The sequence below is a fragment of the Euphorbia lathyris genome, chromosome 5 (genome assembly GCF_963576675.1).
Source record: "Euphorbia lathyris chromosome 5, ddEupLath1.1, whole genome shotgun sequence".
Classification (NCBI taxonomy): Eukaryota; Viridiplantae; Streptophyta; class Magnoliopsida; order Malpighiales; family Euphorbiaceae; genus Euphorbia; species Euphorbia lathyris.
In genome coordinates, this window is record NC_088914.1 from 9,730,217 (window position 1) to 9,756,381 (window position 26,165).

The 26,165-nt window shown below is 35.1% G+C and overlaps 2 protein-coding genes across 2 annotated transcripts; one reads left to right on the plus strand and one right to left on the minus strand.

Annotated features, from left to right (window-relative positions):
- The first annotated feature begins 8,167 nt into the window (after positions 1 to 8,167).
- Positions 8,168 to 14,345, plus strand: LOC136231214 (lipoxygenase 6, chloroplastic). The gene is made up of 9 exons (XM_066020528.1): positions 8,168 to 8,714; positions 10,228 to 10,505; positions 11,373 to 11,613; positions 11,705 to 12,031; positions 12,263 to 12,348; positions 12,445 to 12,552; positions 12,673 to 12,974; positions 13,095 to 13,361; positions 13,489 to 14,345. Exons 1-9 carry the CDS (start codon positions 8,342 to 8,344, stop codon positions 14,246 to 14,248), a joined length of 2,742 nt encoding a protein of 913 aa, XP_065876600.1. The 5' UTR covers positions 8,168 to 8,341; the 3' UTR covers positions 14,249 to 14,345.
- A 125-nt stretch (positions 14,346 to 14,470) lies between these two features.
- On the minus strand, positions 14,471 to 19,607 carry LOC136231215 (4-coumarate--CoA ligase-like 9). The gene is made up of 6 exons (XM_066020529.1): positions 18,353 to 19,607; positions 16,391 to 16,580; positions 15,011 to 15,156; positions 14,863 to 14,930; positions 14,687 to 14,789; positions 14,471 to 14,608 (listed from the first exon to the last, which is right to left on the minus strand). The coding sequence occupies exons 1-6, from the start codon at positions 19,361 to 19,363 to the stop codon at positions 14,483 to 14,485; spliced, it is 1,644 nt and encodes a 547-aa protein (XP_065876601.1). The 5' UTR covers positions 19,364 to 19,607; the 3' UTR covers positions 14,471 to 14,482.
- Positions 19,608 to 26,165: the final 6,558 nt, after the last annotated feature.

Here is a 26,165-nt window from a genome sequence, read left to right on the forward strand (position 1 = left end):
CTTCGCTAGAGTTCACAGTTGTCTCTAAATAGCCATCCCCTCCATACGTCTAGATCTCCTCCGCATGCTGGCGTTTTGACCCACATAACGCGTTTTCCCTATGCTCTCTTCTAAAGCCGGTCTTGATCAAGTCAACATTATGATCATCACCCCCATGGTTTTAAGTCTTCTCGATCGCCTCATCATACTCGGACCCTTACAGGTTTGAGCACCTTGTTGGCAAAGCGTTTGGTCCTCACCATCCCATGAGCAAGCTCCCCATCTTCCTTCTCACATTTGCTCTCAGGGAGCCCCTCAGCCTTAGGCTCAGTATACTCCTCAACTCCTCTGGCCTCATCGATCGAGTTGGGCACCTCGACTATATGTTGAGTAGTTTGATGTTTCTTATCGAAAGGATCGAAAAATAATAAACTGCATGACATGTCCGACTATTGTAAGGGATTTGTGCTCTACCCAAAAGAGCTCAGTAGTGGATTAAAGTTCGGAAGGATTCCGTGGACTAGACGTAGATAGGAGGCCGAACCAGGATAAAACTGTTGAGTAACCTTTTCTAACCCTCAACTCCTTTATTTGCTTGCTTTCTATATTATTCAGTAAAACGCTTAATTGATCATACTGAGTTGTGTGAATTGGTGTTGAGCTCAGGAATGGACTCTCAAGTGCTATTTCCTGACTCAACGATCAGAAGTAGCCTTAGTCTTTGATTAACTAAAGCTGCTTCTGACCTCACTCAAGATCACTGTGCCGAAGAATTTAAGAGAAAAATCTTAAGTCAAAATTAATACAAGTCAGTCTTTAAAGAAAAATTTTAAATAGTTCCTTAACCCCCCTTTAGGAACTAATTCTCACATTTCAAGGGACCAACACAATTGACTCCATCTCCGCCAGGTCTCTAGCAGGGATGTTCCGTGCAACTGCACTAATCCACATGCTCCCTCTTCCATCCCCGCAAATGGGCTATGCGCCACCTATTCCAAATTGGGCAGCCAACAATCATAAAATTCCCAATCAACGCCATGACATCTGACTTGGGCTTCAGGGGAAGACCCTCCAAGTATGCTACTAGAGGCAAATTTTTCTTTGTCATTGGTCTCTCCACCAACTAGGCCCTCGGGTCTGTCGCTAAACTGTCCTAATTTACACAATGAGGAAACTCACACTCCGCCACAGAGACTTTGAAAAAATGGTGCCTCCACTCGGAAAGTTTGTCTGACAACCCTCTGATCACGTTGAATTTAGGATGAGAAAACGTAATATGTTGACACAACTTCCGGAACACCAATGTGATCGCCTGAAACCCCACCCGCTGACACAACGAGTAAAATCCCACCATCATCCTCCACCCATTTGCATGGATCTATCCATGACATATGTTGAATTCCCTCGACACCTCAACAAAATATGGTAATAATGGCAACCGCAAATCCTACCTCCAACTGATCCTCGTAAATAATCATCTCATTCTGTGGCATGACACAATCGGCCGAGGCAACCTTGGGTAGGGCACTCAACTCATAAGGCTTCCCACCACATTTCTTCTTTTATTCAAACTCCATAGCGAACGCGAGACATTCCCTATTTCCTCACATTCAATGTTTCAGTGGGTCGCGAGCTTACAAAGCCTATCAGGCCCACCTATGCAACCTGGACATTCTCACAAGCCCACAAATCCGTATCATTAAACCTACAAGGCCCCATTGACACGCTGGTAATTAAACCGGACTGTCCAGTCCCTATAAAGAAGCAAGTCACACTATTAATAAAGTGATCCTCGATTCTCTCTCTCACTAAGCACAATTGCTTTATATTTGCTTTAAATCTTTTTTGAAACACTAACTTGATCGTTGGATGGTCTTTAAAGACCCATCCCAGCACAAAAAGCGAACTAGCAAAAGCAGTCTTTTCGGAAATCTCATATCCTTATTAAAAAGTAAAATTATCTTAATTTTACTACCAACTTAAACTTTTAATATGTATACTAGATTTAATGTTTATATAAGACATGTTGATGTTTATTTATAAATAATCAATAAATCTGTACTAAAAGTATGCTGACGTGAAGCAAATTTATTTATTTTTAATCTATATTTTTTATTAATTTTGATTAAGCCACGTGAATAAGGAAATAACCCCAATTATTACCTTTTTTTTTCAGCAGACTTAGATATTCTATAAATATTAATATCTTTTTTAGAAGTTTGATATTCTTTTATATATTAAGGCATGTGAATCAGGCAATGAGACCAATGATTAATTATAATTATTTAGGTTAGTTATTCTATATTTTCAAAGTTTCTTTTAATATGATGCTTAGAGCATGTGGTGGATAGACCTCAACTAATTACTTTTCCACGTCAATCTTTTATCATTGATTCCATTTGTTTCATTGAGTTCGAGCTACCTACATTATTAGGGTGATTCGACCTATTGATATGGACAAATAAAAATAAGAGTTTCTCGACTAGGAGAGATAAAAATTAAAAAGTAAAAAGAAATTATAGAAATTAAGTTCCAATATGTTCTTCCAAGTTCGATATTCTCCTCTCCAATTTTACGATTTCCATTATTAGAGTCATCAAATCGATCTTCTACTCTAACACCAAAATCCATTTCCAACAGATTTTTCGAAGCTCGATTTCCAACTTAGAAAAACCTGCTGAAAATCGATTTATGTAATTTCTTTTTACTCTCTTCTCTAGTTAAGAAACTTTTTTTTTATTTGTCCATATGGAAATAAAAATGTCCACGCTAGCAAATGCTTGTTGTCCAAACTTGAAGGAAAAGTTAAATAAGGACATGATCCATTACAAAATCAATAATCAATGGCTCAATGTGGAAAAATAATTGATTAGTGACTTGATTTTTTTTTTTTTTTTTGAAATCAATGACTTGATCCTTTAAAACATGCAAAGTTCATAGGCTTAATTAAGCTTTTTGCCTTTAAAATATGAGTTAATTACAATTTTGCCTCTATTATTAAATAAACTTCCAATTTTATATATTCTATCTGTTTTACATTACATGTCTTTCTATAGTTTTTTTTGTTTCATAATACATGTTATGTTAATATGATCGATACACTTTAAGTCACTTTCTTTCTGCTATAAAAACGTCAATTTATGAAGATTAATTAGAATAATGGACTTATTATAAAATAAATAAATAATGAAATCAATAAATAAGGGGCAACAAAATCTTTTTTTTCTAATATTCTTAATTTCTACATAACAGTTACTAGAAAGATATGTAAATATATTTATTTTTTCTAAATTATGTTTAATGATACCCTAAACTAACAGTTGATCCATGTGATATACATGGCCGATCCTGAGATTTTAGAGGTCCATGGGCGAATTACCAAATGAGACCCTAATAAATAAGTGCAAATAAAAAATAAAGTAGAAAAATCAATTGTATAAAAGAAAATTAATTAAAAATGACACTTTTTTTTGTTTCATTCAACAAACGATCTAATAAAAAACATTTTATATTGCTTTAAGTACTCAATTTCTTATACAAAATGATGTATACGAGCATTTCTAGATGCAAATTTCTCAAATTTAATAAATTATCAAATAGTTCTAATAGATTTTATGCTCTTTAGACATAAAGCATGATAATAGAAAAATGAAAAACCAAATATAAAAATCACACCTGTCAACGGGTTTTAACGGTGCTAAGTTCTTGAAATTGTAAATTCTTTTGATATGTTTCTCCAAAATTGCATCTGAAGACCAAATAAATTAGAATTGATAGTTTCTCAAGTAAAAAAAAGGCTATCAGCAATTAGAAGTTTCACAGTGAGGTGATTAGAGAAAAAAATTGATTATATAGTTGATGAATTCAAGATGAACGATAATATTACCGTTTAATATTCTTTGAGATTGAAGTGTGATTAAAGAAGAAAGATAAATTATAAATTTTTATTACGATTGATGGGTGTGAGAGATAATTATAGAAAGATTCTGAGATAAATTAAGGAATTGATGACGAACGTTTTTATTAGGAAATTTGGAAAGAAATTGAAGTAAATTAGGGGATTTGAAAAGATTATTTATAACTTATACCAACGTTTTTTAATCAATTTTTTTTTAATTTAGTCTAATGCCAACCTATTTAATTTGGAAAAACTATTTGGAAAGAATCTAATGCCAATTAAGTATATTTTTTTTTAATTTAATTAAGTATAATTTAAAAGCATATTAATACATTATTATAATTGGAGCCCTCTTATCTCTGGGCCCTGGACAGGCGCCCCTCCTGCTCAGGTTCAGGGACGGGCCTGGTGATATAACGGAGAGCTCCACATGGATATTGATTATAACGGAGAGCTCCACATGGATATTGATTGATATATATATATATATATTTTCTTCACATACACTTAAAAATGATACCTTCATTTCCACCCATAAAACCTCTTTCTCCCCAAAATTATACAAATAATTTCAATTAACATGAACATCAATCTTCCCAACAACTAATAATTCGACCAATAGTTCAAAATTTGTTCGTATCAATCAAAGTAATCTTTTATAAAAGAGATTTTAAAGTAAAAAGAATCTTGGAAGATTTCATTGTTGTGAGTCATAATGCACATAAAACCTTTTTTTACAAGAGGTGGCGATCGGGAAAATTATAAGACTGAGTCAAATGGGAGGTTCATTATTTAGATCAATTACCTAAGTCATTCTCTATCTATACTATAAGGGTGTTTATTTATCTACTTTTCACATCTTATTTGCCTTTTCACTTTAAAATGCAGAATTTTAGGTATTTGGTTAGACACCTCATGTTTACCTTTTACAATTGAAAAGTAGTTTTTTTACAAAAGCAGAGAATCCCTGTTATAAAACTGAGTCAAATGGGAGATTCATTTACATATTTAGATCAATTACCTAAGTCATTGTCTATCTAGACTATAAGGGTGTTTATTTATCCACTTTTCACCTCTTGTTTGCCTTTTCACTTTAAAATGCAGAATTTTAGGTGTTTGGTTAGACACCTCATGTTTACATTTTACAATTGAAAAGTAGTTTTTTACAAAAGCAGAGAATCCCTGTTTTTTGTAAAAGCAGATTTTTCTAAAGGCAAACAGCAAATCGTAAAAGCAACCAACAAACAGGAACATCAAACAATTAATAGCCAAACGAGCCCTATATATTTGTGACTTTTCCATAATAACCTATATATATATATATATATATATATATATATATATATATATAAGAGTAAATAATTATAAGGTTCTTATGTTTTTACTTAACACACTAGTAAGTCCATCATATTATTATGAGGTCTTTAAGTTTTATCTTAATCAATTTTTTAGTCATTTCATTTGTTTTTGTAAATAAAAGTTCAAAACTGCCCCTAGTTATACACATAATTTTTTTTATCTTTTAGTGTAAAAATGAATCTAAATATTTTAATAAAATTTTTGAACTACATATACTCCGAAATTAGTATACTTGAAAAAATATATTATTTATTTTCTTAAATTTTAATTATTTAATTATTTATTTTTTAATATAATATCTTTAAACTAACGTAAAATGTTATTATTATTTTCTATGATTTTTTAAAAATCATATTTTTTTTGTTCTTCTTTTTTAAAATGTATTAGAGAGGTAAACACTTTTTATAATTTTTGAAATATTTTGTATTCATTTTTTTTTGTCAACAAAATTTATATTATTAAATTAAAGTTCTATAATTATATAAAAATTAATAAATTAGTTACTTTATATTGAATACATAAGAAAAAAAAGAAAAATAAATGTTTTATTATTAAAACATAGAGTAAAGGGTAATTTTGAGATTTTAAACTTTATTTAGTATAGTTTGACCATTGACTCAAGCATAAGGACTAAAGAGTTAATAAAAACAAAAACTAGATGACTATACAATTATTTCTAAAAACAGAGGGACTAAATAGTGTATTAGATAAAAACACAAGAACCTTATAATTATTTACCCTATATATAACCATTTAGAAATTTCTTACTCTTTCTTCCTTCTCTCTTTGATTCTTTCTTAGTTTGCGAACCTGACACTCCGTGTTTTATTATCGACTCATATATATGTAAAATCTTTCTTTTTGCGAACTTGGCACCTTGTTTTTTTTTTTTTTTGTATATTTGTCCTAGGATAATGTCTCATCGATATAGCCAATTATGGCTTCGGGTTTGTCGTTTCATTCTTTAATTTCATTTCCCTTATTATAATTATTGCAATTCAATTTCTGCTCATATTATGGATTTATTTACATTTAATTGTGCAATTGGTTTAGCTATAGGTTGATATAGACATTACTTAAATTGTATTTATTTGCCATCAACAATTATTATTCAGACTCATTTTGATATCAATAAAATAAGGGTAAATAATTTATTAGTCCCTTACTTTTTACCTAACACACTGTTTAGTCTCCCTATTTTGAAAAATACATTATAAGATCCCTAACTTTTGCCAATATTAACCCTTTGGTCCTTTTGTCTAGTTTTTTTAGACTTGTAATCGTTATATTTTAGCATAAACAGATATATATAAAATAACAGAGTAACATGGTCACTTGTATTGTATAGTGGTTGTCCTAAAAGCTAAGATATGTTCGGTTAAAAATCTAAAAAAATAGATGAAAGGACCATAAGGTTAATATTGGCAAAAGATAAGGACATTAAAATGTGTTTTTTAAAATATGGGGACTAAACAGTGTGTTAGATAAAAACTAAGGGACTAATAAATTATTTACCCATAAAATAACCCCTTTTAACAAATCTCGTGTCAATTTCACATTTTTACTTCCTTTACTTACTCTCAATAGCTTATTTGCAATAGCTTTAAATAATCTAGCAAAGTTTCTATACGATGTTAGGAACCCAAAATGGACTTTTTCAATCCCTGCGTCCATCACCAATCGCTTCAATTAGATGTCAAGTTTTGGAGTGCAAATCCATAAACTTAACCGTCCCACATTAATTAAGAATTAATTTTTCAGGCACGCCCACACCCAAACCACATGTGACAAAGTTGAAAAATTAGCATTATTCGAAAATATCGCTAACAATTTTTAGCACGCCCATTGGGATATAAGATTTAACAAAAAATTTAATACCATTTTTTCCTACCACATCCCACAATTTTTTCTACACCCGTTATCCTACTTTCACTTTACCAAAAATTATGCAAGCACTTAGGGCTAACAGTAAAGCCATAACAAAAGCGAATAAAGTGTCGATCTTGAAGGAGAGAATCATTGATCTCACCAATGAAGTCAACAAGATATCAGAGAAGTGTGTTGGGATTCTCTCTTAGAAGTCAACATCCCAAGGAGTAGCGGATAATGGGAGAGGGGTCTCAACTGCAGGTGCCGGTAAAAAGTATATCCCATCCTAGGCTCGTGAAGAAAATCTGAGGTTCAATGAGAGGGGAGACAATATTAACCCTAAGCGCGTTCCAATACGACCACCACAATAACACTTTAGGTCTCATGTCAGATCTAGTAATTACAAAGAAAACCATGTTCGTAATGTGAGGGGCAAAGGAAGAAGAGGTGGTTTCAATACACACCAGACGACGCACACACATGTGGAACCGATTCACAATGTTGAGGACACCTAACGAATAAAGAATATCGTCCATGAGAGCTACGAACCAGCTGTGAGTTTTAATCGCTAATTTGACCAATATCTGAGTCGAGAACGTGACCAACAGTTATCATTTCAGATGGTGTTAGGTCAAAATTCTTGATTTCTAACCGTGATAATCACGTTCACTTTTTGACAAAAAAAAAAAAAAAAAAAAAAACCCTACACGCATTCATCTGTAAATCAGTATAACTCCAAGTGTTTTTTTTGAAATTAACATTGAAAAAAGGACTAAACTAACTTTGTTTTCTTTTTCAGGATAGTACTAAACAAACGTTACAATTCAACGGTAGAATAATTTTGTCCTTAATAAAGTAAAATTATATTGCATGCATCTCCTGAGTTCCACGTGGCATCCCATTCCGATGCTCGTTCACTGTCACGCGCCACCACCTTCTAGAATCCACATTGCAGCCTATTCCGTGATTACTTAACTCCACGCGCCACCGTAGGCAAGTGGGCATTAAAATCCCTCCCATCATTAATCATACAAACTGTATAAAATAAAGTACTAATAAACAGAACCTGTGTCCCTGTCTCCTCTCCCCTCCACTTCACCTTCAACTATTGAACACCACAAAGTAGTAAACTTTCCACTGAAAAATCTCTCCCCTCTTCACCAAACACGACATCGTTTTAAGTTCACCCAAACACCAAAGTCTCCATCTTTATCCTTCTTCAGAAGGAAAGAAGAGATGTATGGGTTGAAACAAGTGTCTAATTTGAACCCAGAGATCGCATTCCGGCGATCACAACCGGTGGCCGGAAAAAATGGGTTTTACAGAAGAACAACCCGGTTGCCGGTAACAAGAGTGGGGTATGGTGGGTCAGTCAGAATCAGGGCTGTGATAAGCAGTGATGATAAGATTGTAGAGTCGGTAAATGGAGGGCTGCCGGCGGTGGTGGTGAGTAGTTCCGATGAAGTGATTGAAGTGAGGGCTGTGATAACTATAAGGAAGAAGATAAAGGAGAAAGTCAATGAGAAAATTGAAGATCAATGGGAGTATTTTGTTAATGGGATTGGTCAAGGAATCTTGATCCAGCTTATTAGTGAAGATGTTGACCCTGGTTAGTTAGTTAGCATCTCATTTTTTTTTTTTTTTACCATTTTCTTCTGGTTTTCTGTTTAATTTATGAAATGGGTTTATGTTTTTTGGATCAAGGGTTTATAGATTGGATTTTTGTGCTTTAAAATTAGGTTATTTGGAAGTTGATTTTTTTTTTATATATATAATATATGAAATGGGTTATGTTTTTGGATTAGGGATTTCTATAAAGATTGGATTTTTATGCTTTGAAAAGAGGTATTTTGTCTTTGTGTTTCTGGGTTATTTGTGCCTGTTTCTTACTATGCTTCTTTGTACTGTATAAGGGTAGACAAGAAGAACTAGTAAATTCTCTCTCTTCTTCTTTTCTATGCTGTTTTTTTAAAATATATGAAATGGGTTATGCTTTTTGGATCGGGGATTCCTATAAAGATGGGATTTTTATGCTTTAAAAGAGGTGTTTTGTCTGAATAAATGCTCTGGATATTAGAAAAAGAGACTGTGATAGTGATCCGTAAACTAAGGTGAAATCGGATAAAGATTAGCCGATTTTAAAATTGCTAAGAAGTCTGTCAAAGATTGTCCAACTTCTCCACATTGTACGGAACCTGAGCAATGCTCGGTTATGGATTTGTCCGAGGTCCAACAAGAAAGTCAGACAAATATTGTCCGACTTCTTGCATCGTAGAAATTCCCACCCAAAAACAGCACGGAAAACCGACCGTGCTGCCTTTGGAACAACTTCCAACAAAAAAGTCAGACAATCTTTGTCCGACTTCAAAGCTGGACAATATTTGTTAGGCTTCCTTGTTGGATATCGGACAAAACTGTAACCTGAGCATTATTGCTCGGGTTACTTACAATGTGCAGAGGTCGGACAATCTTTGTTAGACTTCTTTGAAATTTTAAAATCGGATAATCTTTATCCTATTATCCGATTACCCTTGTTTACATAGCACTATCACGGACATTATTTCTAAAAATTATGCTCCTATGCTAAAAACTATTCAATTTTAAAATTGCAAAGTCGGACAGAGATTGTCCAACTTCTCTACACCCTACTTAACCCGAGCAATTGCTCAGGTTACAGTTTGTCTGAGATCCAATAAGGACATCGGACAGATTGTCCTGACTTCTTGTTGCAAGAATGTCGGATAAAGATTGTCCGACTTCTTCACATTGTAGAAATTCCCACCCAAAAACAGAGCACGGAAAACCGACCATGCTTTTGGAACGACTTCCAACAAATAAGTCGGACAATCTTTGTCTTGCTTCCTTGTTGGATGTCAGTCAAAACCGTAACCCAGGCATTATTGCTAGCGTTATGTACTCGGACAATCTTTGTTTGATTTCTTTGCAATTTTAAAATCGGATAATCTTTATCCGATTTCACCCTAGTTTACATAGCACTATCACAGACATTATTTCTAACCGGACAATCAACGTGAAAGGGTAGACAAGTAGAACTATTAAACTCTCTCTCTCTCTCTCTTCTTATTGCAATAATCAAGTTAGTGGCTATTTTTTCTGTGCAGTAACCGGGTCAGGGAAGAGTATAGAGTCATCAGTAAGGGGTTGGCTGCCAAAGCCATCAAGCCATGCTCATCTAGTTGAATATGCAGCTGATTTCACAGTCCCTTATGACTTTGGAAATCCCGGCGCTGTCCTTATTACTAATCCTCATGGCAAGGAATTTTACTTGGTTGAGATTGTTATTCATGGTTTCGATGGAAGCCCCTTTTTCTTCCCTGCAAATACTTGGATCCATTCTCAGAAAGATAATCCTGAAAGCAGAATCATCTTCAGAAATCAAGTAAGAGTTCTACTATTCAATTCTTCCATATCTTGTTTTCTTACGTTAATAGAGCCTAGAGCGCCTGTTTGGTTCGGTTGTTTACCGTTTTGGTTTTGCTGATGTTTTTGCTAATGTATAGATGTTAGTAGGGCTGTAAATGAGCCGAGCCGCTCATGAGTGGCTTGGTGTTCGGCTCGATTTGTAAACGAGCCGAGCTTGAACACAGTGAGGCTCGGCTCGAAAGCTCGCGAGCAGACTCAATTATAGTTTCATGAACAAGCTTATGAGCAAGCTCGATGTAAGGTTCATGAAAAACAACGTAGTTTTGTAGATTTCAAAACTATGTAGTTTTGTGTTAAAAAAATTTCAAATCAATATAATTAATGAACATAATTAATGAGTTGTTCGCTAGCGAAATTCATGAACTGAATTAATGAGCAGAGCGAACAGCTCGTGAGCTGCTCACAAACAGAATGTTAAGCTCAAGCTCGTCAATTTTCTGACGAGCCGAGCCTGAGCAGGCCAAAGCTCGGCTCGGCTCGATTACAGCCCTAGATGTTAGCCAATATAGAGTGTTTGTTGTTACTGACAACTCGTTTGACACGATTATCATTTTTATATCATTTATATCATATATAATCACGTGGAATATATAGATGCACATAACATGTTTATGACACGATAACCCATTTTGACACTGGTAACCGGTAGATGTTAGTTGATTTTCGTTCCAAAATAGCTCTCTATAAACAGTTGTTACTCGATCCTAATGAAATCTATACATACTGTTTGGAGTAAAACAGTAAAAAGAGCTATAAAAAAAGATAACCAAACGAGCACAGGATAATAGTGTTGTTTTGACTGATACCTGTATTGTATGAACAGCCATACTTACCATCACAAACACCTCCTGGCATTAGAGACCTCCGGCGAGAAGACTTGCTTAGTATTCGTGGCAATGGAAAAGGCAAAAGAAAAGTTCATGATAGAATATATGATTATGCTCCTTACAATGATTTGGGAAATCCTGATAAGGATGGAGATCTTGCTAGACCGGTTTTCGGTGGTAATAAGGAATGGCCTTATCCTATGCGATGTAGAACTGGCCGCCCGCCAACAAAGAAAGGTAAATATTCAGTGCAAAAGTTGAAGTGTGCTTGGTGACATTTTCGCGGTGCTAATTCTAATTGGTGTAATGCATTTGAAATTTTTTCTAGAGCCGCTTTCTGAGAGTAGAATTGAGAAGCCACATCCGCTGTATGTACCTAGAGACGAAACTTTCGACGAGATCAAGCAGAATACTTTCTCTGCTGGAAGGTTGAAAGCTCTGCTTCACAATCTAATTCCAAGTATTGCTGCTGCTTTATCGAGTTCAGATATTCCGTTCGCGTGCTTCTCTGATATCGATAAGCTATACAATGACGGTCTTCTCTTAAAATTAGAAGAGCACAAACCAATTCATCCGATCGTCGGCAATATTATGAATCAGGTTAAAAGTGTTGGTGAAAGGTTACTGAAATATGAAATGCCAACTGTTATAAAACGTACGTATGTTCTTCCGTCCTCCATATTTGTTACTTTCTTTGTTCGGAAATTGGAATATAGGTCTTGTATCTTTCAATCATGTGTATGTTCTTCCGTCCTCCATATTTGTTACTTTCTTTGTTCGGAAATTGGAATATAGGTCTTGTATCTTTCAATCATGTTGCACAACTGTTTGAGTTTGAAGCTACATTTCGTTGCGCTTCCTAATTTTAGTACATGTATGTGTACAGGGGATAGATTTGCTTGGTTGCGTGATAACGAATTTGCGCGACAGAGTTTGGCTGGTGTCAACCCAGTGAACATTGAAATTTTGAAGGTACTATTTCGAACCATGTGCTATCCTTGCTGTTTAATGACTTCTCGTATTGCCAGTTTCGGCTTTGAAGTGCTTAATTGGGGTTCTATTTTACAGGAATTTCCTATTGTCAGTAAGCTAGACCCTGCTGTCTACGGCCCTCCCGAATCAGCACTCACAAAGGATATAATAGAGCGAGATCTCAACGGTATGAGTGTAGAACAGGTACGTACGTGCACTCGGTGCTTATTTATTTTTCTCGTCTTCCATTCCTTTTTTCCTTTCGATATCCTTTCCGGTACAAATGTCAAATGGTCACGTTGGGCTCTTTGTTACCTGATTCAGGCAATGGCGGAGAAGAGACTATTCATACTCGATTACCATGACATGCTTTTGCCATTTATGGAAAAGATGAACTCTTTACCAGGAAGAAAAGCATATGCATCGAGGACAGTTTTCTTCCACAACCGGGCTGGTATGCTGAGGCCAATAGCTATCGAACTTTCACTTCCTCCTAAACCTTCTCGGCCTCGCAATAAAAATGTTTATACTCATGGCCATGATGCCACAACTCACTGGATTTGGAAACTAGCTAAAGCACATGTATGCTCGAACGATGCTGGCGTTCATCAACTAGTAAATCATTGGTAATGTTTCGGCCTTCGGGTCCATACTTGTTTCATTTGTTTTCATTTTGACACACTAGTTGTCATTCTACACCACTCGTTTTCCTCATACGCCTCAATGTGGATTGCGTTGAATTTCAGGTTGAATACTCATGCTGCAATGGAGCCTTACATAATTGCAACTCACAGACAACTCAGTGCGATGCACCCAATTTACAAGCTGCTTCATCCTCATATGCGATATACACTAGAAATAAATGCACTTGCACGACAAAGTCTTATAAACGGGGGAGGCATAATCGAGGCTTGCTTCAGTCCTGGAAAGTATTCTATGGAGATTAGCTCTGCAGCGTACAAGAATATATGGAGGTTCGACATGCAGGCATTGCCTGCAGATCTTCTTCGCAGGTAAAATTGCTATGCGTTTTACTAATACACTCAAATTTGGTCGCATAGTCTCTCGATACAGATAACATCGTTGTTAACCTTCCAATGATTCAAACGTTCAAAATCATACTCGTGATGGAATTTTCAGGGGCATGGCAGTAGAGGATTCTTCAAAGCCCGGTGGAGTGAGACTTGTGATTGAAGACTACCCTTATGCTTCGGACGGACTTCTCATATGGTCAGCCATCGAAGAATGGGTTGAATCTTACGTCAATCACTTCTACACAGAGCCTAATTCTGTCAAATCCGACATCGAGCTCCAATCCTGGTGGGATGAGATTAAGAACAAAGGTCATTACGACAAACGGAACGAACCATGGTGGCCTAAACTTAATACCAAAGAGGACTTATATGGCATACTGACTACTATGATATGGACTGCATCAGGCCAACACGCAGCTTTAAACTTCGGTCAGTATCCCTTCGGAGGATACGTGCCTAATCGTCCTACACTAATGAGAAAATTCATCCCTCAAGAAAACGAACCTGATTACGAGAAGTTTTACATCAATCCCCAACAGACTTTCCTGTCATCTTTGCCAACTAAACTTCAAGCAACCAAAATTATGGCTGTCCAAGACACTCTATCAACTCATTCCCCGGACGAAGAGTATCTGGGAGAGATAAATCAGCTGCACAGCCATTGGATAAACGATCATGAAGTACGACAAATGTTCAATAGATTCTCTGCTCGACTAGAGGAGATAGAACAGATAATAAACACGAGAAATAAAGACGTTCGTCTTAAAAACAGAAGTGGAGCTGGAATTCCTCCCTATGAATTGCTCCTACCCACTTCAGGTCCCGGAGTAACTGGTCGTGGAATCCCGAACAGCATCTCAATCTAAAAATCAGTATAGGTATGGGATACTATTGTTTATGTAATTAGTGATGGTTAGTGCATTCTATGTTCTTTGCCAATGAAAGTTTTTCTTTTCTTATGCATCTGCAATAAGGTTCTATAATTTAGTATTGAACTGATCGAGTTCGTACAGTTTTGTAATCAGATGCGTAATCTACAACTGTGATTGATGATCCAAATGGGATGTGATTCGTTCTTGTCGGTTCATGTCGAAGTGATTTCATAACTTAGAAGTAGCATTTGAGAGTGAAAGTTTAACTAATTCCTTCCTGAGCAACTTACCCCCAGCATTCCTTGGTAATGAATCAATGAAGATTACTCGTCGGATTCTCTTGTACGGTGCAACCTGCAATCAAGTTTTTCTAAACGATCAAGTGAACCGAATCAAATTCATACAAGTTAAGCTGTAAAGAGTAATCAGCACCTGTGGAGCTATAAAATTCTTGATTTGTGATTCATCAATAGCACTTCCATTCTGTCGTACCACGAATGCGACTGGAACCTGACCCGATTCCTCGTCGGGATACCTGCTAATTCTACTTAGTGAGATAAAATACTGATATTAGAAAGGGGATTCTGGGAACTGAAGAATTTACGTACGGAATTACAGCTGCCTCGACAATATCTGGATGTGAATGAAGCAGATGCTCAAGTTCTGCTGGCGCAACCTGAACCAGGAAACATGGAATGGTTACTAACCAAGTAAGTGGAGAATCTGATGAGAATAACAATAGTGTTTAACCAGAACCTGATAGCCTTTGTATTTGATTAGTTCCTTAATACGATCCATGAAAAAAAGGTATCCTTCGTTGTCAATATAGCAAAGGTCTCCAGTTCTCAACCATCCTTCAGTGTTCAAAGCTGCAGCAGTTGCTTCTTCATCATCAACATAACCTACATTAAACATAAACATACCAGAAACTCATGACCTCAGCTTTGATTCCAAATACTACAATGCTATGTTCAGTGGCAGAGCCACTCCTTAGGGGCTATGGGAGTGTAAATTTTAGGCTCAGCCCAGAGATAGCAAAATATTTTTTTGCCTCTCCATAAGCCATTTCTTTTTCAAGCCCAGTACGGGAGGGAAAAGAATAAAGGTAAACCAGCCAAGTTGGGCTGTTTCTTTTTCGTCTCATTTTAAGACAAAAGAGCCGAGCTGAGCTTTTATCTGCTCATACTCGACTCGTTAAAAAATGGACGAGCTTGAGTGTAATATCATGCTTGTGAGCTGCTTGTTTAGTTGTTTACGAGCTTTATTGGCAGGCAGTTCATCAATTTTGCTCACTAACAACTCATTAATTATGTACATTAGTTATATTTATTTTTTAGAATATGCTCATACAAAACTAAGTAGTTTTACGTTTTTCCTTTTATAGAATATACTATTATTAAAAAATAACCGAACCAAGCTTGCTCACAAGCTTTTGAGCTTCTTCATGAACCTATAACCATAATCGAGCCTGTTCGCGGGTTTATTCAAGATGAGTTCCACTGTGCCCAAACTCGGCTTATTTATAAATCGAGCAGAACACGGTCGAGCTATTATTGAGCCGAACAAGCGGCCCGGCCCATAAAATGTCATTTTGATCTTGATAGAGCAATAAAATAAACTAAACTGGGCATTTTTTCTCAGGCTCGTCAGTCCATCTTTGCCGTTAGGGGAGGTTAAACCACCCCTAATAAAGAGGGGTTCTTGGTGACTAGGGTGTTCCAACACCGCGTACCCTCTCTATCTCCATTATAGCTATGTCACACGGAAACACATTAGTAGCATTTTTGTGTTTCCGTGCTCTATTCATTTTCTTTGAAATATCAGTTTTTGTGCAACGGTAAAACGTTGTTGCCGTGTGACCTGAGGTCACGGGTTCGAGTCTTAGGAGCGGCCTCTTGCCAATTAAATTGGCAAGGGAAGGCTTGCCCCCAATACACCCTTGTGGTGGGACCCCTCCCCGGACCCTCGCTCAGCGGGGACGCGTAATGCGACCGGGCCGCCCTTTATCAGTTTTTGTGCAACATAGCTACAATGGTTTCCAGTTTTTGTCATGACAGAATTAAAAATTAGAAAATGTGTTGTACATGTGTATATTGAAACATGATGGAATGATTAATGGATAAAAAGAAATATTACCCTTCATAATGGATGGTCCTCTGATCCAAAGTTCACCTGGACTGCCAGGTGGGAGAGGAAGGCCGGTTTTTGGATCTACAATCTTTGCTTGACAATTAGGCATAAGCTTTCCTGTTGCGCCTATGACTTGGCTCTCGCTTAGGCTTAGTGTTCCAAAGACTCGGGCTGTTGATTCAGTTAATCCGTATGCCTTCATGTTAACATCATTCATATGGATCAGTCAAAACCTTCAACTTAAGAACGCAAACAAACTTTGACATTTTAAAAAAGTACAATTAAGTGTATTATTTCTACACAAGTATGAAGGGTTACTTCGTAGTAGACTCGTCCAAGGGCCGGACTAGGGCCAGATATAACGGGCTTTTATGTAATAACACTCAGTCTAAGTCCAGTTAAACCCGCTATTAATTTAGACGAGTTCCGACCGGCTGGGTTCGGATTTAAACATTGAATCCCAAGTCTACCCTTGTAAACTCACCTAGAAATATATACATAATTTTTAATTAATTAAAATATAATTTATATTTAAAAGTAAATGTTTAACCTATAAATTTATTAATTAATATTAATAGACGGGCCGGAATGGACCGATCCACTCATACTATTTTTATCAATCCCAAACCGATCAAAATATAGACGGCTTTAGCGGACTGGCCGGACTGAGCCTAAAGTCAATCACCCTTTCTTCTCCTATTAAGTTTAGTTATTCTTCCTCATAAATATAAAATCAGTTTTGCTAAAAAAACAAAGAAACAGTTAAATATTAGCAACATCGGCCGGCTTTCTGTAAATATAATGTTTGAATGTGATTGATTCTCTGCCAGATGAGACAAAACGTTGAAACCAATATACTACCACATATGATTCTGTACTATATATATCCAAAAATATGAATGAAATATACTAATGTATGACACTAATTTCCACAACTCTTCAGTTTTAAAAACCAAACACAGAATTCTGAAATTTTAGTATAATAACATAAGGGCCCCGTTTAGCAAATTGCGGGTTAGCTGTTAGTTAATTTGATTGACTGGTGTATAAATTTGTTTAGTAAAATTTAGATGATTATTAATAGTTATTTGTATAAAACGAAAAATAAAAATATGGTAAAACATTTATTTGGAATTAAAGGATAGTAATTAGAGGTAAAAGTACAATTTATGAGAAATTGAATAATAAGCTGATTGAAAAACTCATAAAACTAGTTTTTTCAAAATCAACTTTTTTGAATTTAATAAACTTTTTCAAATCACTTTTCACCGAAAACTATTATTAAAGGTTTGACTAATTAAAACTTCTAGCTACCTCTAATTCTACCTTTCTACTAGAGACAAAAAGTTTTAATCATTCCCCAGTGAAAATATCAGAAGCCAAAAGTTTTAATCATTCATCACATTATAGTAGCTCTTTATTTAGAAAGTAATAGTAATATTAAAATTATGGAATTATGATTGTAATTTATTGATATGATTTGCCGGAAATTCACATTGGTTAACCAGTATTTACCATTTACACGAATCTTAAGGATATTTTATGTGGGTAAATTATATTACTGTCCACTGGAATCTTAAGTAATAGTAATATAATATAGCAGCGGTCGAATTTTATGTTTTTTAATATTATAATCACTAACTAAATATTAATTATTGTGACAATTTTAAACTATAAAATTTTAAAAATTAAGTAATTTTAATTTTTTAAATTTTTTGTTTTAAAATCATTTAAATATTTATTGATTAAGAGATAAAGTGAATTTAAAAAAAAAAACTTCAAAAATTGTAATTTTAGAAAATAAAAAATTTGATTTCAAATAAACATCATTCTAAATCATTTTAATTTTTAAAAATTATCAAGTCTATCAATTGGATATTACCCAAAAATATAGCGATTCTTCGAAAAACAATAAAATTAATAATTAATAATAGTTGAAGAGAATAAGATTCAAGTGAGTAAACTAACCTGACCAAGAATCACGTCTGGAAACCGTTGCCGGAACTGTTGAATAATACTTTTCCTAAGCGGAGCTCCGCCGCAGCCCACCACTTGAAGAGAGCTCAAATCATAGCCTTGAATCAATTTAGGATCCTTAACCATAGCCACAACCACCGGTGGAGCCAGTGCCATATGTGTGATTCTCAACTCTTCAATTGCTCTCAACATTATCTTCATATCAAACCTCGCCATCAAAACCACCGTCTCTCCCATCGCCAACGCCCTCAAAAAGTAACACAATCCGTAAACATGAAAAAAGGGCACCGCACAATAGCTAACTGCAGGACTCTTTCTCTCCACTCTAACCGCCTGACCCGCCGCCACCATGTATGTTAAGTTCCGGTGAGTCAACATCACTCCTTTGACTCGTCCTGTCGTCCCCGACGAGTAGAGAATCGCTGCAGGATCTGATTGGTTTACCTTATTAGAAGCTCCTTGCAATTCTTCTCCAATTGGAGTCGACGACGTTACAAGAGATTCAAATTCCGGCGAGTTAAGTACAATAGTCTTGAGATTGGGGATTTTAGAAGCAACATCCGCCGTGGAAAACGCGATTACAGGTTTCGAAAGCTGAATTTGATGAAAAATCTCCTGTTTCGAGCTGATTGGATTTCCGGTGGAGAGGATTACACCGAGAGAGAAAAGTGAAAAGCAGAGGATTGGAATATCGACGGAGTTAGGAGAAAGGATAAAAGCAGTATCTCCTTTTCTGAGGCCGAGACGGTGGTGGAGAGAAGAGGACAAGGTTTTAGTTCGACGGATAAATTCCTCGAATGAAATACGGCGGCCAGTGACGGCGTCGATGAGAGCAGCGGTGGTTGGTGGTGGAGGAAAGGATTGGAGAAGAGAAAATGCATAATCAGCGACGGAAATGGAAGCGGAAAGTGGCGGAAGTGGAACTTGAGGCCTGAGACTATGGAAAGTTTTGGTTTGAGAGCAGAAGCCGCTTTTAGGATCTATAGTTGATTGGTCGGCCATTAATGGAGCAGGAAAAAGAGAAGTGTTAGTGAGAGAGAGTGAGTCAGATTGAGATTCCGGCGGCGGCGGCAACGGCAACGAAGAAAAGAGGCGGAAGTTAGCGGGGGATTTAAGGTAGAAGGAAGAAAAACTTTCTTACTTGATTTGACTGTAGGTTATAACAGAAAGAATGCCGTTTAATCTTTTGCCACGTCGGAGATAACTCCACCAATACATTTTCTGTATTTTCCTTTTGTGGCTAAATATAACTTTCTTTTTTAGGGACGAAGGCTTACCGTCTAGGAAATCAAATTAAGTATATATATAAAAAAACCTACGGTGAACCATGTGCTTCACGACCGACCACACCGTACTCACCGCACTCGTGATAACTTATCGTAGTTTGATTACCCTTCAGTTAAATATGAAGAAACGTCATTTTTCTATCTCTATCTCAAAAGTTTCGTCATTTCTTAATAAGTTAAAGTAGCGGATGATAAGCACCAACTTAACTAATTATAAATTCAGAACCGAGCTTGGATCTATCTCCACCGCTATCTTCATGTACCCTTTATCCCAAACTAGAGAGATCAAAGTAAAGCCTTCAAAGCTCTGTAAAAAAAACTGTACAAATTCCTAAATTCGCTGCAAAACCAGCAAGAGAATCTCCATTTTGATTTCGAATAAGATCTCTTGTGGACGCATCACTTTCATCCAAGCTCCATCAAGCGGTCTCCAAACAATCTACCTCTATCTTTTTTCCTTCGGACCCCCATAACCATGGCTCAAGTACCTCTCATTACCCACAAAAACTTCATGGGCATGGAAAAGAATATAGTCCAGCTTGGAATCCAAGAAAACTGTCCCCTTAAACACCTTAAGATTTTGGAACTTTCACACCCATCAAAGGCCAATACAAATAAAGTGCACAGTGTTTCTATGCTTCGATAGAATTAAAGAGATAAAACTATCTACATCATCCTGTATAATGATAAAAAAAAGTTATCATTCAAAAATTTCTCAAGGTTCAACATGGTCAAATAAACTAACTTCTTCTATTGACATGTCTTGACATTCATATCAGTGAATTTCTCTAGCTTTTCGTTGTAATTCATGGGCGTTGTCACTGATAACGCTAGGCACGAAGCTACAAGAGTGACTAGGTAGTTATTTTTCAAAGAAAATCCATCGCCATTAAGAAGCCATTAAGAATCCAGTCATTTCTAAAATTCCAACAATAAGTAAATAATTGGGTAAATTACATACGTGGTGTACAACCTTTACCTGTTTTCACACTTTGGTATATAACCAAATTTTTTTCACACTAAAGTGTACAACCTTCTGGTGACCTCCCACTAAAGTGTACACCAGGTAAAAATGACCGGTCAACCCAGTCAACATGCCAAATCATCAATTTTTAACCCATATTTTTATGAAAATGGGACACACTCATCTTCTTCAACTTTATATCCTAATCTTTATTTTCTCTCTCCTCCATTTTTATCAAATATCATTTCTCTCTCTAACTCTTATCCCTCTCATTTTCACTTTCTGCCTCTAACTCTCCTCTCTCTCTCTCATTCTCCCTTTCTCTCTCTCCCTTTACAACCAATTAATGGAAGTTTTCATATGGAATGTTCAGCTTCCATGAGATTGAGATCATAGAATATCTATTTATAATTAACCCTTGTTATTATTACAGAAACTATGAAATGAAAACGCGGGAGGTGAGGAGAAGAAACAAAATGAAATAGGTTCAATAATAGAAGAATGATATAACAATTATTTTACAGGCACCTGATTTCTATAGAGTTGTTTGTCAAACTGTCGAGTAATTATTTAATTAATTAATTAATCAAATATATAATTTCTTTGAATATAAAGTTTAATAATATGGAATCAGAAGAATTTCAGAAGATATTGGAAGAAGTGATAATGAAAACTGGGTTTACAGGATTTGGATCAAAAGATATACTAATATCCCGCTATGGAATTCCAGTTGCTGCTTTGTTCATCAAGCAACGAATTGCCCCTAAAGCTCTCCCAGGTGATGTTTTCATCCCGGCTGTCACTTCTGCTACGATTTTCCTCATTGCCAAGCTAAACAAAATTTGATTCTAAATAACAAAATGTCGAAAAATGTAATGGAAAGCAACAAATTTAAATTAAAATTTGATGATTGCAAAAATTTAAACTAAAAATTGTTGAACTTCCCGAAGTGTTCTCAACATGCCATGGTGGAGCTGTTATGTATTAATTAGCTTGGGGATATCTTGTCCGCTGGTATGCATCCCATTAATGGAAATTTTCTTATGGAATTTTTTTTGAAAAAATTGTCCGTAAAGGGAGAGAGAGAGAAAGGGAGAATTAGAGAGAGAGAGAGAGAGAGAGAGGAGAGTTAGAGGGAGAAAGTGAAAATGAGAGAGGTGAGAGTTAGAGAGAGAAATGATATTTGATAAAAATGGAAGAGAGAGAAAATAAAGATGAAGGTATAAGGTTGAAGAAGATGAGTGGATCCCATTTTCATAAAAATATGGGTTAAAAATTAATGATTAGACATGTTGACTGGGTTGACCGGTCATTTTTACCTGGTGTACACTTTAGTGGTAGGTCACCAGAAGGTTGTACACTTTAGTGTGAAAAAAATTTGGTTATACACCAAAGTGTGAAAACAGGTAAAGGTTGTACACCACGTATGTAATTTACGCGTAAATAATTACATAATTTTTCGCGAAGAAATAAAATAAACAAAATTTTTGTTGTCCAAGCAATCATTTAGTTAAGGTATTCAAAAGTTAAGAGCATCTCTAACAGTCTCTTTTAATTTCTCTTTTAATTTGACTCTTAAGTTAAAATTTGAGGAGTGAGAGTTAAAAATCAGCTCCAACAACCTCCTAGTGGCTCCTTAAATTACTAAGAGTCTCTCCATCGTCTCTATTAATAGAGAGTCTCTCTCTACCTCTTAGTAGACCTATTCATGGATCCAGGTACCCACCGAGCCCGTCCTGGCCCGTGTCCCATGAGCCGAGCTTGGACATGAAAATTTATCTGTTGGTCCAGGCCCACTAAAACCCGTCTCCTTTTTGGTCGGGCTTAGGTTTATAAAATTAGCACGGGTCGGGAATATTAATTAATAAAATCTATATATTAATATTTATTTCTAAATATAAATTTAATTTTTAATTATTAAAAATTAATATACATTTAGGTGGGCTTATATGGACTGGGCTTGAAATTTAATTTTTGAGTCTGGTCCTGCGTAAATTAACAGCGGGCTGGACTGGGCTTGGACTGAGCAATTTTAGACAAAAGACCGCTGGACCCGACCTATCCTGACCCATGAACAGATCTACCTCTTAATGCCTCCTTAATTCATTTTATATTAATCATTTATTATTGACGAGTCTCTCTCCTTACACTATTGGTAGATAATAAGCTTAATAATAAAAGACTTAATACCTTCCAAACCCCCTCAAGTTGTCCCAATACTGCAACTGATCTTCCGAACTTAGACTTGTAACATTTAACCCCTTCAACTTGCTTATTTGGAACAAATAACCCCTCAAGTTGCTCAATTGGAATAAATAACTCCTCAAGTGGCTGATTTGGAACAAATAACCCTTAACCCCCAAAAAAACATTCAACATAATATTACATGAGAAATAAAAAAATTCAAATATCGGTTTCTACATCTAACTAATCTACTGATACATTAACTAAAGGGAAAAAAACTCCCAAAATCACAAATATTAACCTATTCGAGGGATTATTTGTTCAAAATAAGCAAGTTAAGGGGGTTAGTTGTCACAAGTCTAAGTTCAGGGGGTCAGTTGCAGTATTGAGACAAGTTGTAGGGGTTGATAAGGTTATTAAGCCTAAATAAAATAATAAATAAGGAGTATTGTTGGATGTGATATATGTTAGTCACTCTTAAATCACTAAAAGTCAATTATTTATATTATTTTTAGAGAGTGCATTAAGAGTCTTTTGGGGATTCTCTGAGGCACCATATCCACTTGTTAAAACAAAAAAATATAAAAAAATTGTTAAATATATTGTCAATAGAAAAATGAAGGCAAAAAGCATCATTAGGTCCCTAATCTTTTATTTTTTGGTTTATTAAGCCCTTGATCTTTTATTTGAATATATTAGGCCTCTGATCATTTATTTTTGGTCTCATTAAGCCATTGATGACCAAAAAATGTAATTTTGAACATAAAATTCGGTTAACACACTTTTATTCATTGCATTTGCATTCGAAATTTGTATTTTTTTCACTGTTTAGAAACAGTTTTGGATGTGTAATGTGGATATAGGAAAACTGTAAAAATCTTAATTCAAACTGTAAAAAACATTTTTTTTTTAATAATTTCAAATACAGATGAAATTAATAACGCATTTTTAACATAATTAGATGTTCATAACTTATTAATTTGGTCATAAAGGGTTTAATGAGACAAAAAAATAAATGATCAAGGACTTAATGTATCCAAATAAAAAATCAAGGGCTTAATGAACCAGAAAATGAAAGATTAATAATGCTTTTTGCCAAAAATGAAAAGAGATATAACATTATAAATGTAACCGTAATATAAGAAAAACAAAATTAAAAACGTTTAAGAAATTTTTTAAACCTTTCGGTAAGAATAAAAACGGAAAAAGTAACTTTTGAGGGTCTGTACGATACAGTTTCTATAAGATAAAATTTGTTCGGTACAAAGTAGACTTGGATATGGACCGACAAGCCCGTCCGGTCCAGGCCCATTTAGTCAGACCTGGACACATTAAAATGCTGTCAGGTCCGGCCCAAGCCCGCCAAAAATTAAACGGGCTTAGGCTTTACAAATTTTCCATCGACCCGGCCCGGCCCGATATACTATACTATATTACATATATATATATATATATATAAATTATAATCTATTTTGATAAACATAAATATAAATAACATTTTTTTTTCCAGAAAAACTAAAGTTTGCTGTGACATTTTTTTAAATTATAATATATATATATATATATATATATATATATATATATATATATTATAATATATTTTTTAATATACGGATGGGCTTGGACGGACGGGTTTGGGATTCATATCTTAGGCACGAGCCCAACCCCGACTAAATTTCTTGCGGGCTGGACTGGACTTGGGCTCGTCAAGCTTTATTAAAAGCCCGATAGGTCCGACCCGAATCCGATCCAGCCCGGATCATGTCCAGATCTAGTACAAAACAATCATTTTTTAGAATCCAACAATAAGTTTAGTCGAACTCAACCGGATGCAAGGAATTATCACCACAAAAACAGAAGCAAGATAAGGTTCAAAAAGTTAAACTAAAAAAATTTCAGCGTAGAAACTGAGGGTAAATTAACCTATCACCACTGAAGTTCAATAACCACAATATTAAAATGGGTAAGATTCAGTGGCCATGGGTGTAATTTACCCTAGAAACTAAAGAAGAAAGATTATAAAAGGCTGCTGGAAAAAAGACATTTGGTAGAATTAATTTTGGGTTAAGGTGTAAAAATACCTCTAACGTTTTGGATCAGGAGCAATTTTACACCTAACGTCTAAAATTGTACAATTTTACCCCTAATGATAGAAGCCAATAGCAATTTTACCCCTAACGTTGATAAATTGGGTCAATTTGAGAAATAATTCGTCAAACTGTTTTCTCGGTCATGAATCTTGTCATCTATACTTCACACGTGCGTCATTTTATCAGTAACAAATCACAAACATATGTTGGGATGTGAAAAAAATAAAAAATATATACTGTCTTTTGTACGAATAAAAAAAAATTCAAAAAATTCACTGAATTTATAAATATTAATCTCCAATTCTATTATTAAATTGTAAAAACATGAAATCCTTTTTTTAGAACGAATTGATATGCAATTGGTGCAAAATAAGAAACAAAAATATGTGTTTTATAATAATGTCTGAAATTGATCCAATTTATCAACGTTAGGGGTAAAATTGCTCTTGGCTTCTAACGTTAGAGGTAAAATTGCACCATTTTAGACGTTAGGAGTAAAATTGCTCCTGACCCAAAACGTTAGGAGTATTTTTGCACCTTAACCCATTAATTTTCGAAATCAAATTAACGATAATTAAACTGCTTGTAACTATTTCAAAATTTCAAAAGATTCTGTCCGTTAGGATACTAAAAATGTGGACTAAAATTTAATACAATACTATTTTTCTTAATAATACCATTTTAAATAGCTCGTTTGAGTTCGATTTTTATTCATTATTTCCAAGTCAGATCTTCTCCTCTCCCATTTTATGATTTTCAGTATTAGTATTGTCAAATTGATCTTCTCATTTCCCAAACTCGATTGAAAAATTAAATAAAAGCTTATTCCACAAGAGTTTAATGTAGAAAAACAATTAAACAGAGACTTGATTCTTAAAATAAGAAAATTTTTCTAGAGCTTAATTATGCGTTTTACCTTTAAAAAAAGTTAAAGGCAGTAGAAAATATGTTTTGAAAGTTTGGGATCAATTGGTACACTTTTAGTTTCAAAAGTCTGTAAACTCATACTCGTAAAAAAAAAAAAAAAGTGAATTACTATATATAGCCACAAATTCCTACCTCTAGCCCCGTGAATAGACGGAAATACCCTTTGGACAAATTTTGAAAAAACCAAAAACCTCTCAAACACCCTAAACGCTATTGGATCAAATCCGGACTAAATTGTCAACCAAACCATGGATCGTGATAGAGGTGGTAAAGGGAAAGCGAAAATGGTACGATTTACAGTTTTCGTTTGATGATTTTAGCTTCTATTTTGAATCTGTGTCCGTTTTTTGAAT

What these genes read in the sequence shown, in the direction of transcription:
- LOC136231214 (XM_066020528.1), top strand. Translation starts at nt 8,342, where the DNA reads ATGTATGGGTTGAAACAAGTGTCTAATTTGAACCCAGAGATCGCATTC. An exon ending in TAGTGAAGATGTTGACCCTG is followed by an intron (nt 8,715 to 10,227) that starts GTTAGTTAGTTA and finishes TTTTCTGTGCAG; the next exon opens with TAACCGGGTCAGGGAAGAGT. An exon ending in TGAACATTGAAATTTTGAAG is followed by an intron (nt 12,349 to 12,444) that starts GTACTATTTCGA and finishes TCTATTTTACAG; the next exon opens with GAATTTCCTATTGTCAGTAA.
- LOC136231215 (XM_066020529.1), bottom strand. Translation starts at nt 19,363, where the DNA reads ATGGCCGACCAATCAACTATAGATCCTAAAAGCGGCTTCTGCTCTCAA. An exon ending in CAGACGTGATTCTTGGTCAG is followed by an intron (nt 16,581 to 18,352) that starts GTTAGTTTACTC and finishes GTTAACATGAAG; the next exon opens with GCATACGGATTAACTGAATC. An exon ending in AGGACCATCCATTATGAAGG is followed by an intron (nt 15,157 to 16,390) that starts GTAATATTTCTT and finishes TGTTTAATGTAG; the next exon opens with GTTATGTTGATGATGAAGAA.